Genomic DNA, 19,187 nt, shown 5'->3' on the forward strand with positions numbered 1-19,187 from the left:
TTTTATTTTTTTATTTACCAAGTAGGCTTCATGCCCAACATGGGGCTTGAACTCACAACCCTGAGATTAAGAGTCCCATGCTCCACCAACTTAGCTGGCCAGATACCCCAACTTTCAGGAATTTCCCATCAAGATAGGCACAATGGAACATTTAGATAACAATGGAAAATAGCACTTAGGTGATGAATTGCCAGGACTGGTCTATAAGCAGCAGCTGTTGTCTTAATTGTTGGAAATGGGGTCCAGTTAAATCACCACCTCCTTTGCAAGCTTTTTTCCTGGCCCTTGCATTCTATCTTGATGGACCCCTGTCCTTCACAACTATCATAGGTACAGTTGGAAGTGACGAAACAAAGTGAAGAATGCATCTAGGCAGTGAGTACAGCCTGAGCAAATGCTAGAAGGCAAGAGAAAGGCTAGCAGTCTGCCTCAAGAGGACAATTGGAAATGAGACAGAAAAGAAAATCAGTCTGGGGGGAATCTAGAAGACAGAAAAGAATAAAGTTTGCTCTCTAAAGCAAGGGCTTGCTGCTTGAAACATAGTCCATGTCGGGAACATTCCCCAAAAGATTCTCCAGGCTCCCTCCCTGTGATTGACGATCCAGAGAGATCATGGAGGTGCATGGGAGAGGAAAGATGGCATCAACAGAGAGAAGGAGAGGTGTTTTCTTTTGCTTTGAGTCTTGGTATTTTTTACCACAGTGGTGACCCAGAGATTCTTAAGCCCTGGCCTCCTACGCTTGTTAAAGAAATGACAAGGCCATCTAGACACCTGCTAGCTTACTTGGGGGTTTTTAGAGCTATACCAGTTTGGAAGGCTGCTGGTAATGTGCTGTGGATGGATTCTACAACCCTTTCTTTCTCCCATGAGCCAAAGGTTCCTGCTATAATAGCGTGAGGAAAGTGGAGGGCTTGCTTTCTACCAGGATTTGGTAGGTTTCTGACTTTCAGCTTCAAGGACTAAAACCCCATCAAAATACTGGAATACCCCCAAGTACTGTAGATGCCTTAACTCACACCTTTAAAGGTATGCTCAAGGGATGTCTGGGTGGCTTAGCAGTTGAACATCTGCCTTTGGCTCAGGGCGTGATCCCAGCCCCAGGATCGAGTCCTACATCGGGCTCCTTGCAAGGAGCCTGTCTCTCCCTCTGCCTATGTCTCTGCCTCCCTTTCTATGTCTCTCATGAATAAATAAAGGTATGTTCAAGAATAGTTTGATTCACCCAAAACAAGAACACCTGGTGTTCTTGAGATGCAGTATTTATCAAAAACCAAAACCTTCCTTTTCAGAATGTTTGGATATCTGTATTTTTAGTAGAAAAGGTGTTTTCCTAGTTAGGAGCTGTAAGTAAAGAGGTCTTTCATAACAGTTCCAAGCCACATTCAAAATAGATGTCCCAGAACAGACTCCACGGTGCACTTTCTGGATGCAACCATGACTTATTTCCTTTTCTCGCCATCCCCCAAGTTAGCATGGAAAGTGTGTCTCAGCCCCACAGAAACTGGACACAATCAGCCAGCCATTGTTGGAAATTTCTGCCTCCTCTGCTTCAGCAGCCATGCTGCCAGAGATGACACCGTTGGCAAAAACAGGACCGCCCCTTCATGCCCCAGCTGCCTGAAGTCCTGAATACACCGCTCTTCAGCAAAGGCCTGCTTCCAGTCCTCTTTGATGTCATTTGCCAGGCTGGCAACCTAGCATCCCAGGAAAGGCTGTGGAAGGCTGCAGGGCAAGAGCCCAACAGATGAGGCAAAAACCACAGCCGTGGCAATGCAGTTGGAGGGAACCGGCTGCCTCTTCATTCCCTCCCCTGACAACACGGATCACACAGAGAAAAGATTGGAACTCAGGGGAGGAGGGGAAGTGGCCGAGGGACAAACCTGACTTCGTGTTCCTATCCAGGAGTGTGGGTGGGTTGTGTCATGCAATCCCTGCAGCCCAGGCTGCTGTAGAGCCGTGCCTGCTGTCTGCTAGTCCCATAGCTCCAGGGCAGCCATTGTCCGACCCACATATGGGGGTTTTTGTGTCGATGGCCGCTGTTTAAATCCTCACAGAGCACAGATGGCGCCTGCATTGCATCAGCATTGACTCTTCTCCATTGGCAGAGCCCATCATAGAAACAGGAGAAGGGAGGAGAAATGAGTGTACCGTCCCTTTGGCAAAAGTCTGGTTTCCATATATGCGTTTTCCCTGACTTACTGTAGAGCCTTGGCTAACGCAGTCCGTGTGTCTCAGCTTCTGTTATGTGGTAGTTAGTTAAGAAGGACTTAGATGAAGGAAACTAAAGACTGTAGAAATACTATTATTGCTGTTGTATAAACCATGCGCATAAGGCAAAATCCACAGCTTTGTTTCTTCTGCAAGCCACAGTAACACCCACTTCCCTTGCAAAGGCCATGAGGAAGGCATGGAGAAGATGATATACATCTTTTTAGAATTTTTCATGTTTGTGTCTCAAAAGCCCTTCAGGTAGATGATTTCCTCAGCGTGTCCTGGTTTATCCCTGTTTCGCAAATGAAAGAGGGAAATGGCAGCAGAATGTCTCAAGTTGTCAGGATCAAATTACCTTCCTTACTAAAGACCAGTGGTCCTCCCCTGCTGACAGTGGGTCCTCATAGCTACTGGAGTATTAGTGGAGTATAAACCCACTTGTACCAGAGGCCAAATAGAGAATAACATTTTCCATAAGAGACATGTGATCTGTCAGTTCTTCAGTTTTGATTTCAGATGGAAAATATGACTTCAGTTCTTTTTCTTTTCTTTTTTTTTTTTTTTTTTTTGCTTTAACAAACTGGCTTTTTATTTTTTTATTTTATTTTTTTTAATTTATTTTTTATTGGTGTTCAATTTACTAACGTACAGAATAACCCCCAGTGCCCGTCACCCATTCACTCCCACCCCCCGCCCTCCTCCCCTTCTACCACCCCTAGTTCGTTTCCCAGAGTTAGCAGTCTTTACGTTCTGTCTCCCTTTCTGATATTTCCCACACATTTCTTCTCCCTTCCCTTATATTCCCTTTCACTATTATTTATATTCCCCAAATGAATGAGAACATATAATGTTTGGCCTTCTCCGACTGACTTACTTCACTCAGCATAATACCCTCCAGTTCCATCCACGTTGAAGCAAATGGTGGGTATTTGACTTCAGTTCTTAAAGAAAAAAATCCCTAACCGGGCTTGACAGATGTCTTCAAATATGTGATGGATTGTCATATGAAGGAAGGATTCAAACTGTCTGCTTGACCCCATGGGCATTACTAGGGTTAGCTCAATTCAGTTCAACTAATAGTTATAAAGAACCTGCAGTACACAGGGCTCATGCTTTAAACTGAAAATGGTCAGAGAAGAAGGGAGATGAATATCCTGCTAAACTCATGACATCAATTATTGCAGAAGCAAGCAGGTTTGACATTGATATAAAAGTGTGAAGTATATGGTGAACTGTTGGCTAAACCAAGGAGAAGGAGAAGACAGAAGCAATACTTATAGTCTCTAATGTCTATCCATCAGTAGGGGAAGCAGGAGTAATTAAAAAATTGAATTGGAGATTACTGCCAGGGTGATAAATAGAATTTCTTAGTAACCTAATGAGCAAAAGGACATCACACTGAAATATGGCTGTGAGACACAACTCCATATTTACAAAATTATAGCTAGGGAGAAGCATGATGCAGAACTTCAACTATATGAATAGCTACTATAATTCCCTTCAATGAAGAAAAGAATACCTGAGTAGTTCTTGATTTGCCATATAGGCAGTTTCACCTTCAAGAGGGTAGAGGGTACAAGAGTTGAATTGCTGTTTTAGTCCTAATATTGACTAACTAAAAGGAATTGACAGGAGTACACATGAGAAGATCCTTAGAAGAAAGAGATACCATCTTAGAGAATGTGATAGTCAAAGAGGACATTTTACATAGTCTGAAATATTTCAAGACTTTTTTATTGCAATTAAAAGAAAACATGAAATTTACCATCTTAACCATTTTAAACTAAGTGTACTGACATCCGTCAAACATTCATCTTACTTAAAGAATATTCATATTGCTATGAAACCAAGCAGATCTCCAGAACTCTTGCCATCTTACAAGATAAAATTCTGAACCTATTGAACAATAATCCTCCCTTTTCTCCTTGACCTCAGTCCCACCATTCTATTTTCTGTATCTATGAATTTGACTACCTCAGATACCTTGTATAAGTGGAATCGTACAGCATTTGCCTTTTTTTCACTGGCTCATCTTACTTAGCATAATGGCTCAAGATTTATCCATGTTGTAGTATATGATAGGAATTCTTCCCTTTTCAAGACTGTACGATATTCCATTGTTTTTGTATACAATATTTTGTTTTTCTATTCATCCACCAATGGACATGTGGGTTTAAACAGACAAGGAAAATAGATGTATGGGTCTCTTTAGAGCCAGAAATCAAGGAAACCAACAGCTGGTCTTAGGGCTGACAATTTTAGTACTGAGGATGGCAAAGAGTCCAGAGTTACCTCCATATTATGTTTCAAGGAGAATGTCTATTTGATGGAGAAGTAAGTAAAACTTGGAGAAGGTAATGTAAACCCCAGGTAGATGAATAATGAGAAAATACTAAGTTCCCAGTGTGGATGAAGTAAAGCCTCCAAACTACAGAAAAAAATTAGACATGATTATGGAACAACATGTTATGGTCAAAATCTTTGAAAAATTGCAGAAACTAGGAAAGCATCAGAAGCCTGGAGATCAGAAAATGACATAATTTAAAAAGAAAGGAAGAAAGTAGATCTTTAAAAAATTGAAGAGCAATTTGTATAATAGGAACAATTTATCTGGACAATAAATCTGAATATCGAGACAAGTGTATACTCTTGGGTCAAAAAATCAATTTTGCAAGATTAAGATGGACACCTGGCTTAATAGTGACACTTGCTGGGAAAAAAAACCTTGGAGATGTTCATTGATAACACCACAAGTAATAAGTGACAAATAAACTTTAGTCAGCACTCCTAGAAAATAGGCTCTAAACTTGAGGGAAGTGATAGTTCAGTCCTCCTCCATACCCCTCACAGGAGTATTTACTCAATCCAGATACGCTGCTGGGGATATAGACAAACTCGAGATGGTTCCAAGGAGAGCAGTGAGGGGGCTATAAGGGCTCATAACTGGTTGGGTTTCTGGAATGGGAATTTTGGCTTGCTATGGAGAACTTAGAGGGCTCTGGTGAGAGACTGAACCTCTCAACACTGGAAGACTTAAAAAATGTTTTGTTTTCTGGTTGAAGATCAAGTGGTTGATGATTGGTTTGAAATGACTGGATGGGTTGAGAAGGTAAAACCAAACCTTGACTCAAGAGAATTCTGGTCTAGGAAGATCATTGGTTTCCTGAAGGGGGAAGGGTCATTTAAAATGAAAATTAGGTAGTTTTTTTAAATCTTCTTTTAAAAAATAATTTTCGGTTGGAGGTGGTTTTTCAAATGAAACTATAAACCTAGATGCAGGTTTTACCACTTCATTACCAGTGAGTGGGATGCTTTTCACTTTCATTTTACACTGAAAACTGTAAAAAGTTACTACTATTTTATACCTATTTTAGGATCTACACTTATACTGAAATTAGATTTTTTTAAACTATTCCATGAACTTCATTATGTAATCTTTCAGAAGGGAGATTTCCTGTTTTCATTGTATACTTTTAGAGAAAATATGAATAGAGTATTTGTATCATATATAAATTTTGCCTGTCACTTACCTGAGAAATATAACCATATATACCTGAGTGAGAAAGGAGAATGAGAATTGAAAGCTGTAGTCAGAATACTTGAGTTAAACCCTGGCTGACCAGCTGTGTGACTTTGGGAAAATCCCTTCACCTTTCTGGGCTTTCTGGGCTTCACCTTTTTTGGCTTCCTTGTCTGTAAAGTGGATGAGGATTGAGTCAGGGAAACAGAAACCATGCCAGGTGTTTCAAACAGAGGGGATATAAAACAAGGAATTGGTTACACAGGTGTTGGAAAACTGGAAGAACAGAAAGGGGAAGGAGAATTAACTCAGTAATTAATGATTGTAGGAAGCAGCTACCACTCCTAGGGCCGGAGGGTAGATAAAAGGCTCCTCTGAGCCTAGAGAAAGGGCTGATGCCTCAGGAGCTGTACCTGTGGAGCAGACAACTCTTACCAGAAACTCCAGCAGGGAGTCAAGGATGCAGCCTCCTCCAGAACACACCACCAGGGAAGGAAAGAAAGAGAACAAGAAACCCAAGGAACCACAGCTTCTTTCCTCCTACTTTCTGATATCCCACCAGTGCCCCCCTATTGGCAAAATCCAATAAGAAGTCAACCAGCAAAGCCTGAGAAACGTAGTCTACCAGCATTACAGAGAGGAACAGAAAAAGAGTTGGCATGAGGCCAAGAGACGATAGTAAACAAATAGCATGTGAGTTTATAATGTCAGACTAAAGTAAATTAAATTATAGAAGTCGAAGTTAGTAGTTGGTCGGAATTATTTATATTTTCCTGTTTATATTAAAGTAATATTACTTTAATACACAGATGGGGATGGATGGATACACAGACACACTGATGCATAGATTTAGTTCTGAGCTGAACAATTTCTGAATAACTTTCATGAAAGTTCTTCTAATTAAAAAGATTTATGTTTAGTTCATGACTTAGCAAGAAAAATTACAAGATACAGGTTTCTACAAACCCTTGTGGCAGGAATAGTTATAGTGAAAACGCAGGTTATTGTAGGATCCTTCCTCAAGAGTTCCCAGGAATTAGTTTCAGGGAGTCTGAGTCCATGAAGAGACTCCAATCTGAGACCATGACTCTTCAATTGTGGGGACTCCTACAGTCTTCATATGAGTGGATTCAAGCCAGATTTTTGTTCAGTGAACCTATATGATTTCCCTTTTTTTTAACCAACCTAAAAGTACCTTAGTAGGCTAACCATGTATTTCCAGGATACCCATGATCCTGCTGGTAACCACTGACCTATGCTGCTGACCTCAGTAACCATGCCAGCAAGCCTTTGGAGTTAACTCAAGTGTAGTTCCACTGTTTGGAGGTCATGTACCCCACTAAAATCGGGGAGCCCATTTCAACTGCGTGGATAGGGCATATGTGTTGACAGGGCTATATTCGTAGGCGCACAACCGGTGCAGGGCCCCATGCTCAGAATGACCCTGTACTTCGTTTAATGTTCCTGAAAATCATGTAGCCAGTTGGGTGGTAGGATGGATGAGGGCCGTTGTGAAGAGAGTTCCAGAAAAGGCCTCGCAGATAAAGTGGCATTGGAGGAAGAGCCAGAAGGAGAGGGGGGAGGGACCCATGTCATTCTTTGTCTCATTCTGATAAACTTCAGTTCAGCCTTCAACATTCAAGGCAAAAGCACCTTTTCCAGGAAGGCTTACACCATTCTCTTAGCAGTTTCTGCCGCCAGCGCCAGCGTGGTCCTCCCTTAGCACCCTTTAAATACCTATTACATACTTAGGTTACATTGTAGACCTTTGTATGAAACATCTGGCTCCCTGGTCAACCTCTTAGCTCCTTGGAGAAAGCAACTATTTTTATTCATTTTTGTAACAATAGCAACAATATAGTTGTTACTCAATGCCAGAACCTGTTCCAAAGATTTTATTATAAAACAGGCACTGTTGGGATCCCCTTCTTCAGTTTGAGAAACTGAAAAACAGAATGGTTAAGTAAGTAACCAGCCCAAGTTACCCACACGGTACATAGTAGAGCTGGGATTTGAATCCCAGAAAGGTGGTTTTAGTTCTCACCCACTGTGCAGTGTGTGCCCAGTAGTGGTTGGTGAAGGAATGAGTGAATGAATGAATGAATGAACAAAAGATAGTGACTAAAAGATAAGGTAGAGAACCTCAAGGGGCAGATTTACAAATAGAAGAACTTTATATTGTGGCTGCAGACCCAAATTCAAGCCTGAAGAGGAGAGAAAAGACATTTTTATGCTTTTTTTTTTTTTTTTACGATTTTATTTATTTATTCATGAGAGACAGAGAGAGAGAGAGAGGCAGAGACACAGGCAGAGGGAGGAGCAGGCTCCGTGGAGCCTGGGAGCCCGACGCGGGACTCGATTCCAGGTCTACAGGATCATGCCCTGGGCCGAAGGCAGGCGCTAAACCACTGAGCCACCCAGGGATCCCCCAATTTTATGCTTTTAAGCCACATTTACTAGCACAGACAATTACTTTTTTTAGGGGAAAAAAATGTATGAAATTATATACTTATACGTCTAAATCAACCTAAATGTTTTTTTGTTGTTACTTTGGGAAAGGAAACAAGATTGGTTTCTCTGGCTCTGTCTTTAGCTAAATTAATACTAAAATGACCAAAAGCTTTGTTGAAAGAGTGAAGTTAATTAATTTAACAAATACATCCAGATACACTTGTGTGGTATGCTTGTATAGCATGCTACTTTGGAGAGAAAAGCATGATAATATGGATAGTGATTATAGAAAATTAAGATTAGAAGTGACACCTCATCGCCAAATTTGTCTTTTTTTTTTTTTTTTTTTAATAAGATGGGATACAGGGCAGTGTGGAGGTGGAAAGGAAGAGTGAGTTGTCACCAATATTGTTTTCTTTGACAAGTGCTTGCCATGAAAATACAACCCAGAAGGATGGCCGTGGCTCACTGTATTAAAAAAGTCCTGGGATCCCTGGGTGGCTCAGCGGTTTGGCACCTGCCTTTGGCCCAGGGCGCGATCCTGGAGTCCCGGGATCAAGACCCACATCAGGCTCCCGGCATGGAGCCTACTTCTCTCTCTGCCTGTGTCTCTGCCTCTCCCTCCTCTCTCTATGACTATCATGAATAAATAATAAAAAATCTTAAAAAAAAAAAAAAGCCACCCAGGTGGCTCAGTGGTTTGGTGCCACGTTCGGCCCAGGGCATGATCCTGGGGATCCAGGATCGAGTCCCACGTCAGGCTCCGTGCGTGGAGCCTGCTTCTCCCTCTGCCTCTCTCTCTCTGTCTGTCTCTCATGAATAAATAATAAAATCTTTTTAAAATTTTTAATTTTTAAAAATTTTTAAAAAGCCCATCAGCATAGCTCTGTTACCTTCATCTTCCCAGCTCCTGCATGTATATGAGATCCAGCTTCATGGGGGAAGTATGCATGATGTTGCTGAAGATAAAAGGTTTTGTGTTTTGTAAAAGCCTGTAGTTAGACAGCCTTGAGAAGTGTGCCGTCCTTCTCTTAGAAAACAGTCCTGAGATCTCCCCATCCATCTGACCAGCCTTCTGGGATGAGCTCAGTGCTACAACCGCGTGTATGTACTGCCAGAACCAACTGAGAAGACCTTAATCACATAGCTTAAGTAGAAAACGCTGCTCCAGGTCTCATAAAAATTCCCAAGCCCTGTTTTCAATCTACAGCTGAAGCCGACCTGCCCGACCTCTGTAACAATCCAGAGCAAGGAAACTGTTGGATGTTTCCTTTCAGGAGCTCTGTCCAGCAGCAAACCGTGTACCTCCAAAGAGGGAGCTTTACAAACAGCACCCAAACGTGCCCCGTGCCTGCTCAGTTTTCATCAGTTCATCTAACTTTCATCAAAAGCATAGAGAGGATACCTCAGAACCCACGGGAACAAAAGGTTAATAAGGGTCATAGTTTCAGTGAGTCAGATTTTCAATACCTTATCCTCATGTGGACTCACAGCATAGCACAGGTTTGGTAGTTTGACCTTGTTTCTTTCCGACCTGAAACCCAAAGGTCAAGGCCACTTGCCTTGTGTGTGCCAAAGGCTGGAGAAGGTCATCACCTGCTTGGGAGCAACCAGAAGGCAAGAGAGATATATCTGCTTCCCTTAGAGCAGCGGGACACAGCTCCAATACCACCAGTGAAATGGAACTGGTTTGCTATTTCTAGCCACTTCATTCCACTTTAACTTTATGATCATTACCTTTTTAAATAACATTTTTATGGGTCGTTAGTTTTATGTGTGATTCTCCACTTCCCACCCCTTCTTATTTTTCCCATTATCAGGGCCTTACTTGTTAAAAACAGAAAGTAAATAACAATGCAGGCTTTGTGATCCTGGGTTCATAAACATATAGCTTTCCACTGGTACCTGGATATTTGCTTTCTGAGTACAGTGGGGGAGTTTAAACGATTCCTAAAAATGAAAGGACCGTGCAAGCTACCAGGATGGAAGCTAAACCCAGTCCTTAGAAAGGCTCCACCTAATTTGACGTGGCCTATATGTGTGACGGGCACTTGCTTTTCTGTTTTGTGTATTTGGAGCTATTACAGCTTATCCCAGTGTGTACCAGGGATGGATTCCTGGGAGGAACACCAAGTGGTTCAGGAGGTACCCATTGCATCAAAGCAACTCTTGACCCAGAGTGGACATAGTCATGGCGATTTCACTGCACTCTAGGTGTTGTGCTTTTAAGTGTTCACAGGATCCCTACAGACCTCTGAAGTAGCCTTCTCTCCTGAACTGGCCAGGATTTCTCAGTTGACAGCTAATCATGTAATCTTGTAACAGCCTTCCCATTGCTGACTGATGTTATTTGATAATTAACTTTCCATTGTTAAGGTGTGTTACAAAGCTAAATTGTAGGTTTCTTGGGCACAGCCTTGCACACACAAGCTGAGCAAAGTTTAGCAGAACTGAATTTGACAAAACAGAGGATTTAAACTCTTGAAATTTGAAAATTCATGGGAGGACACCATTTCCTCTAACCTTGAACTTGAATGACAGTTTACAGTTCTCTTTTTAATCATGACTCTTTTGTGACCATATGGTGATCATTTCAAGCTCATCATGTCTTCTAGGCCCAAAAGGATTAGTGATGGGATTTGGGATGTGCAAATTGGTGCTCATTGGCATCCTCAGGCCCACTCATACATTGAAGCATCAGCTTGTCCCTGCATAGAGAGGCTTTCTCCAGCTCCTTGTAGCCATGTGGCAGGTGGCGATGCCCGTGACTGGTCTAACCATCCCCAGGGTGTTCCTGGTTTCTCTAGGAATTTTCTTTAAAAGCAGCCATAGTAGGAGACAGTGGCAGGACTTATTGAGACCAATGTCATCAAAAAAAAAAAAAAAAAAAAAAAAAAACAAGGAAATGACCATAAGGGAGGGCTATATAAAAAATATAAATGATGTTGAGGAGAGCTTCCCCCTTTTCGCGAAAACTGAGCCCATCTACCCAAACTTGAGATGTGTGTTATCCCGTCAGCAACTGGTAGACTGCCTGGGAGCAGAGCAGAAAATGCTTGCTTATGGAGGGGTCGACTCTGCCTTAGATTAGGCCATTCTTCTCTTTGTGGCAAAGTCACATTACAGCGAAGAAGTGGGTCATGTGACATTCCCATCACTGCCTTTGGTTACTTCTAAATGTGTACTTCCTTGCCTAGCACTCCCTTTGAAAGGTTCCTAGGGACAAAAAATGGATATGGCAGATAGATACTGCATTTGCTGAATCTGTTACCACGTCAGCTTAGTAGGACACGAAGCCTGGCCAGATGAGCTCTGTTTCAATCGTGGTACTAGGGGTTAGGACAAAAAAGGACTGTTGCCTGCCTCTGATTAGTTGGGGTGTGGTTTGTCGGTTTACACAGTGACTTGCTCCAAAGTAATTTGAGGCAGTACTCACCAAACAGAGCGTGTTGTTACATTTGTACACTGCAGTTAGCTGTATGTTAGGGGCACAGTTAGACTTATGACATTTCAGTACTACACATGCTTTTATCAGGTGTATACCGTGTTAGAGACCCTAATCAGATGCAGAGTTATAAAGAGAAATGAAGCAGTCCCTGATCTGAAGGAGCTTGCTGTCTTACCATAGAAACAGACCCAATTAAGTATAATAAAAGTGAGATGGCAGTGATTGCCCTTGTGGAACTATAGTGTGAGTCTAGCGGTCGTGTTTTTTTGTTGTGTTCTTTTTTTAACCAAATATCTTGGGACTCATTATCTGACAGAGTTTTTTTAATTTGGAATATAAAGTCCTTCAAAAATATTAACAATTAAAATCCCATTCTGTTATATATCTAAGAAATTTCCCTTACTGGAAAGAATGCCGCGTATTAAAATTAGTGCTGGCTGGGAGGGTCCAGGACATTTTCCTCACCCTAGCGATGGGGCTGAGAGGCTGGTATCATCTGTTCTAAGAGGTTGGGAGACTGTTCCTGGAGAAGGTGGTGTCCAAGTTGAATCTCAAGCAACAGATATAAGTCCTCACAAGAGTTTTGGCTCTGTGTGCTGCAGTGAACTCAGTACATGTGGGACGTGTTCAGAGCTGGCCAGTTCAACTTGCTCTACACCTACTCCCTTAGCAGTTGTTTTGTAATCACCACTACTGGAGCTTCCAGCAAGGACCCCATGATTGCTGCTTCCATTCAATTTATACATATGATCCGTAGATCTGCCTCCCCTTCCTATGGAGGAAGCAGTGCTTGCAAGAACCCAGAAGATGCGTGTAGGTTTTGCATATAGGGTGAGGAAGCCTGCCCTGAACACCAGCTCGTTTAATCCACTTCCATCTGAAAAAACAATTGTATTTCTAATTGTCTAAGTCATTCCCTGTGTGTATGGGGGTGTGTGCGTACGCAAAGCTGTGCATAAACAGCACATTTTCAATTGATAAAATGTAAAGGATAAGGAGCACCTGACAGTAGTAGGCTGAGCCTCTATAAAGATTTTGTAGGAAAAAAGCTGCATGGCAAAGCTGCTGCTCATAATTAGGGAAGGGATAGCCTGCGTTCTGTGCCACTCAGCAACTTGAACCATTGAAATGACAGCCGGTTTGTTTAGTTCTGTAACCCCCATTCTTCACCGGCCAGGAGTTGATTTCTTGTTGAGAACAATGCTTTGGATTGTCATCATCTCTGGTATCACTGTGAGATCAGGTATGACGTGATGACTGAAAAGTCCCGTCTGGAAACCACGATGAATGAGAAAGACACAAGTTGCTTTTTAATGTCACTTTTTAACTTTTTAAGCCAGGGAAAGCTGTTTGTCAAGCCCTGTGGACCTTCAGTTTTTAAACAGGCTGTGTCACGAGTTTTGCAGTTGACAAGAAAAACAGAATGCTTCCTTTGGCTCAAGTGGGGGGCAAGTGTCACAGCACCCCTTACGTAGAAGGGCCCTCCACAGGACTGACTGGGGGGCGGGGAATTAATAGGCTTCCCATGGTCACCATGCATTTTTGCCAGGGTATTTCATTAAGTGTAAACACTGGACCCGTTGTGGTCGTGTTTAGCCACTTGACCCTGGTGATTTTCAACTCCCTGTGCCAGGTGATGAAGTGGAGCCGAGGCATGCACGGGACGGGCACTAATTATTGGAAGCAGAATCAGTGCTGACCCAGTGCGAGATTAACTGCTCCTTTGCAGTCTTTATTCTGGGACATTAGCACTGTCTGGTGATCCTGCTTCAGTTGAGGGATTCGGGACAATAGCGGTGCTGATGGTAACGTCGGCGATTTCCCTGTTTGTTTTGCAGGTCACGGCCAGGGGCTTTGGGCCGCTGTTACAGTTCGCCTACACCGCCAAGCTATTACTCAGCAGAGAAAACATCCGCGAGGTCATCCGCTGTGCTGAGTTCCTGCGCATGCATAACCTGGAGGACTCCTGCTTCAGCTTCCTGCAGACCCAGCTCCTGAACAGCGAGGATGGCCTGTTCGTGTGCCGGAAGGATGCTGCGTGCCAGCGCCCGCACGAGGACCGTGAGAACTCCGCGGGAGAGGAGGAGGAGGAGGAGGAGGAGACCATGGACTCGGAGACGGCCAAGCTGGGGTGCCCCCGGGACCAGATGCTTGCAGACCCCATCAGCTTTGAGGCCACTGCCATCCCAGTCGCCGAGAAGGAAGCAGCTCTGCTGCCCGAGTCCGACGTGCCCACCGACACCAAGGAGACCTCGGAGAAGGACGCGCTGACGCAGTACCCCAGATACAAGAAATACCAGCTTGCATGTACCAAGAATGTCTATAATGCATCATCACACAGTACCTCAGGTTTTGCAAGCACATTCAGTGAAGAGAACTCTAGCAACAGCCTCAAGCCGGGCCTTGCCATGGGGCAGATTAAAAGTGAGCCGCCCAGTGAAGAGAACGAGGAAGAGAGCATCGCGCTCTGCCTGTCCGGAGACGAGCCTGACATCAAGGACAGAGCGGGGGACGTGGAAATGGACCGGAAACAGCCCAGCCCTGCCCCCGCCCCCGCCCCCCCTGCCGGGGCCACCTGCCTGGAGAGATCCAGGAGCGTGTCCTCCCCCTCCTGTCTAAGGTCTCTATTCAGCATAAAAAATAGTGTGGAGTTGTCTGGCCTGCCCAGTACCTCTCAGCAGCACTTTGCCAGGAGTTCAGCGTGCCCTTTTGACAAGGGGATCACTCAGGGTGACCTTAAAACTGACTACACCCCTTTCCCGGGGAATTACGGACAGCCCCACCTGGGCCAGAAGGACGTGTCCAACTTCACCATGGGGTCGCCCCTCAAGGGGCCTGGGTTGGAGGCTCTCTGTAAACAGGAAGGAGAGCTGGACCGGAGAAGTGTGATCTTCTCCTCGAGCGCTTGTGACCAAGTGAGCACTGCGGTGCATTCGTATTCTGGGGTAAGCAGTTTGGACAAAGACCTCTCTGAGCCGGTGCCAAAGGGTCTGTGGGTGGGGGCTGGCCAGTCCCTCCCCAGCTCACAGGCCTACTCCCACGGTGGGCTGATGGCTGACCATTTGCCAGGAAGGATACGGCCCAACACTAGCTGCCCGGTGCCAATCAAAGTCTGCCCTCGCTCGCCCCCCTTGGAGACCAGGACCAGGACTTCCAGCTCATGCTCCTCCTATTCCTACGCAGAGGATGGGAGCGGGGGCTCACCCTGCAGCCTCCCTCTCTGTGAGTTCTCCTCCTCGCCCTGTTCCCAGGGAGCCAGATTCCTAGCCACAGAACATCAGGAACCAGGCCTGATGGGAGATGGAATGTACAACCAAGTCCGACCCCAAATTAAATGTGAGCAGTCTTATGGAACCAACTCCAGCGACGAATCCGGATCGTTCTCGGAAGCAGACAGTGAGTCGTGTCCTGTGCAGGACAGGGGCCAGGAGGTAGGGAACCCGCATAAATTCAAGCATGTGATCCACTTTTGCAGTCCTTTATCTGGACTCCACCTGCTGCCCCACCACCCCCAGATTAAAGGTTACAGGAAAGGGACTGCCTCCCCCATCCACAGAGGCAGAATGCTTCAGAGTTATTCCAAATTAACCACTTTTGTCCTAGAGGGCACTTGAAATTTGACCTATATTTCAGTACCCAACAAGCAGAGGCAAGCTGTTTAGTAAAAAAAAAAAAAAAAAAAAAAAAAGGTTAAGTCTAATGTGTGAAAGAAAGCATGCTCGGGTACTTCAGATCTCTCCCTTCCTCTTCCCTTTCTCCTCCATCTGCTTTGAAAGGATGCTGTACTCATCACCCTCATCCTGGTGCTGCACCCCTTCAGTGTGAAGTAAAATAGAGACTCACTTTCAAAACTGATTGACACTAGACAGACCCACAATAGCAGGTGCTCCTGCAGCACCCTTTAAGTTTTCCTTGTCGACAGGAGTCCCAGGGCCATCCCTTGTCCACTGCAGTACAGGGAACTCGCCATCCATCCTGGTCCCCGGGGCACTGCAGAAGCACCCTGGTCAGTCACACATAACTGTGTAATGTATCGTTTCCTGAGCTCCCCACAAATGATGAGAAGTCACTTTAAGGAGTAGTGGGGTTGAGTAGCAGTCTCTGCCCCCTCGAAAGCAAAGTGCCTTCTAGTGCTTTATAGATAAAAACTCCCAAAGGCTCCATCCATCTTACCAATGCTGGGAGATGGAGCAAAACTCACATGGCTAAGGAGAGGAAAGAGGAGATGCTTCGTTCGTTCCCTTCCCCTCTGTTACATGAGAGGCCCCTGCAAAGATCTGAGGGAGTCTGTGTCATGATCTGGTGCTGTCTGGCTGCTTGACAAGGAACCAACCTGAGACTGGCACCTGGGTCTCAGACCTGCCTTGGGAGCAGTGTGAGCAAACCCAGTGAGAAGTCCGTCCTCAGAGCTGCTTATCTGGAAACCACAGGAGGAAATGAAGCGTGGTCCTCATTAGGCCAGCGCCCTCGGTACACGTCTGCCCTCCCTGGATATTAGCCCCTAGTAAAGCAGGGATGTTAAGCCAACCAGACAGCAGAAATGCCACACGGGGTGAGGTGCCTTTTCACAGAGCCACGTGCGGTTTATTCAGCCTCGGCAAGATTGGCAAGAAACACATGAGGTTTTAGTTAGGGCATGTTTTGAAAATAGATCCCAAAGCTCCCTGTGCCAACTGCAGGGATGCCCTGTGGTCACTTCCTCATTTTGCCTGCTAGCCTGGTCCAGGCGCTTCTGTTACTGCCGGAGGGGGTGGGGGGATGGAGAAAGAAACATACGGAAAGGATTTAATTTAGCTAAAGGAAAATTGAATGAGAACTCTTCTGTCTGAATACACCATATCCCCTCAGGTTTGGGTGTGCCCAGGTGCCCCCGCCAGTGGCATCTGTGCTCATGACCCGGGAGGACTGTTTTTGTGAAAACAGTGAAACGTTTGTACTCTCTCTCTCTTCCCTCACTCATTCCTCTTCCTCCAACTGACCATAACTTAGGTGAAGTTTTGGGTTCCGCACCCCCCCACACATTGTTCCTAAGTACCCGTGATGCACAAGCCTAGTCCGTGGGTCAGGTTCATCAGCATAATGACTTATCTTGCTGAGAATTGGTGTCTCAAGAAAAGGACAAATGTCTTTGTCTTTGCCTCTCCCCTAAGGGGAACCCCACCATTAAGCTGAATGGGTTGTGTTGTCATGACATTGGCATTTGTTCAAGGAACTGTCCATTTCTGATTATCTCCTTTTGTCTCTCTCCTATCCCGAAAATGGGCTTAAAGTCACTTCAGGGCAGCCCGGGTGGCTCAGCAGTTTTTAGCGCCGCCTTGGGCCCAGGGTGTGATCCTGGAGACCCGGGATCGAGTCCCACGTCGGGCTCCCTGCATGGAGCCTGCTTCTCCCTCTGCCTGTGTCTCTGCCCCTCCCCCGCCGCCCCCCCCCCGTGTCTGTGTGTTTCTCATGAATAAAAAAAATAAAGTCTTAAAAAAAAAAAGTCACTTCAAATTCAATGCCACCAACAAGAGCACATGTGTTTTTCCTGTGTGTTTGGCCACATCACTTGTCTCCCTCTAGAACGCTTCAGTTCTAAATGAACCACTCAAAAGGAAGATTCAACCTATAAAATAGTCGTGAACAGGACTAGTCTCTCCCTGAAAGATATCAGCCCTTTAAAAATATTTTTACCTTGGAGGCCTGGGTGGCTCAGCGGTTGAGCATCTGCCTTCAGCTCAGGGCGTGATCCCAACATGGGGAGCGAGTCCCGCCTCGGGCTCCCTGCGAGGAGCCTGCTTCTCCCTCTGTCTGTGTCTCTGCCTCTCTCTGTGTCTCTCATGAATAAATAAATAAAAGTCTTAAAGAATATATATATTTACTTTTCCAAAAAGAAATACGGTCTTTGCATTTCTAAACACTGAAAGCGGAAACGTTTACCGGAGCTCTAGGCCATTTCAAGGATCACGTTTAGCCCCTCTCAGAAGGGCATTTTGGACAGGGTTGTTAGGGTAAAGGTAAATGCCTTTCCCAGTTTGGCATTTTAGTTTTCCTAAAGTAGAGATTAGGTCTACTCAGGGGCTCCGCATGACTGGTCCTCTCTGAGTTAATAAGTTGCTTCCGGAAGTTACTTTGACTCAGTGGAAGTGTGGTCCCCAGTAATAACCATGAAGGCAGATCCTTCATTCACAATATGAACTGTCACTCCTTTTCCTGAGTTGAACTGATCCAGAAGAGGCCGACATCTGTTGATCTGATCCTGCCCTGATCTGCTCTTATAAGGTGTTCACATGACTCCTCTTCCAAGTAAAGCCCAAGGAGACACTGAAGTCAGAAACAAGAGAGTTCTCCCCTCCTGCCAGGCACCTGTCCAGTGCTTCAGACCGACAGGCCAGGCTCCTTCTCAGCCTCTCTCCCTCCACCTCTGTAAGGAGCCAAAATGTTAGATCAGAATAAAAGTACTGGCATCCCTTATAGTCTGTAAGGTGTTTCTGGTTATAACATCTCATCGGTATTGACTTCTCTCATCCTTTCCATCTGTCCCCTAGCTTTGAAGAAGAGCTTCAGATAGCACAGTATTGTCCTTTCTCAACAATCAGAGCTTTTTTTTTCTTAGATTTTATTAATTCATGAGAGGACATAGGCAGAGGGAGAAGCAGGCTCCCTACAGAGAGCCTGATGTGGAACTTGATCCCAGGACCCTGGGATCATGGCCTGAGCCAAAGGCAGATGCTCAACCACTGAGCCACCCAGGTGCCCCAACAATCAGCTTTTTAAAATTACTTCCTTCTTTGAAATAATCAAACAGCAGCTTGCTTCTTTCACAGAGCTATCTCCTATGTGCATGCCTGTAGGTCAGTCACATCAGGTTAAAGCAAACTTCTTTAATATCCATGGGCCCCACAAATCACAGCTTATTCAGCTACCATCTCTCAACAGTTTTTCCAGTTTTTTTCCCTTTCTATAAAAATTGCTGCAATAAACATGTTTGTGAACATATTTAGTAGTGGTGCTTTTATTTTTGTGGGTTAGAATCCCATAAGTGGGTTAAAGGTGATGATGCTTATTTGTGAAATACTAATTACTTCCCCTGAAAGGTTGTATCCTTCACCAATTTATGAATGTCCATTCTCCCTTGTTCTTTCCAGTACTAGCTGTTACCAGTCCTTTTAAATTTTGCCAATCTGGGGGATCCCTGGGTGGCTCGGTGATTTGGCGCCTGCCTTTGGCCCAGGGCGCGATCCTGGAGTCCCGGGATCGGGTCCCACATCAGGCTCCTGGCATGGAGCCTGCTTCTCCCTCCTCCTGTGTCTCTGCCTCTCTCTCTCTCTCTTTCTCTATGTCTGTCATAAATAAATAAATAAATAAATAAATAAATAAATAAATAAATAAATATTTTTTGAAAAATTTGCCAATCTGATGGGCAAAAGATGATGACTAATGAGGTTGACATCTTTTCTCGTGTGTATGTGCCGTTTATATTTCCCTTCCTGTGACTCACCACTTTATATCTTTGCCCATTGTTAACTTGTGCTGTTCGTCTTTAAACCAATTTATAGGATCCTTAATCCTTAATA

At 44.6% G+C, this 19,187-nt stretch overlaps 1 protein-coding gene across 5 annotated transcripts in view; it reads left to right on the forward strand.

Annotated features, from left to right (window-relative positions):
• Positions 1–19,187, forward strand: part of BACH2 (BACH transcriptional regulator 2) — a 359,196-nt gene that overhangs the window by 321,779 nt on the left and 18,230 nt on the right. For all 5 annotated transcript variants that reach the window (XM_077903063.1, XM_077903060.1, XM_077903064.1 and 2 more), the window contains one exon: positions 13,470–15,062. In XM_077903063.1, the coding sequence (XP_077759189.1) occupies positions 13,470–15,062 (1,593 nt within the window). The remainder of the gene's footprint in view (positions 1–13,469; positions 15,063–19,187) is intronic.

This window comes from Canis aureus, chromosome 7 (assembly GCF_053574225.1).
Source record: "Canis aureus isolate CA01 chromosome 7, VMU_Caureus_v.1.0, whole genome shotgun sequence".
In the NCBI taxonomy this organism is placed as follows: Eukaryota; Metazoa; Chordata; class Mammalia; order Carnivora; family Canidae; genus Canis; species Canis aureus.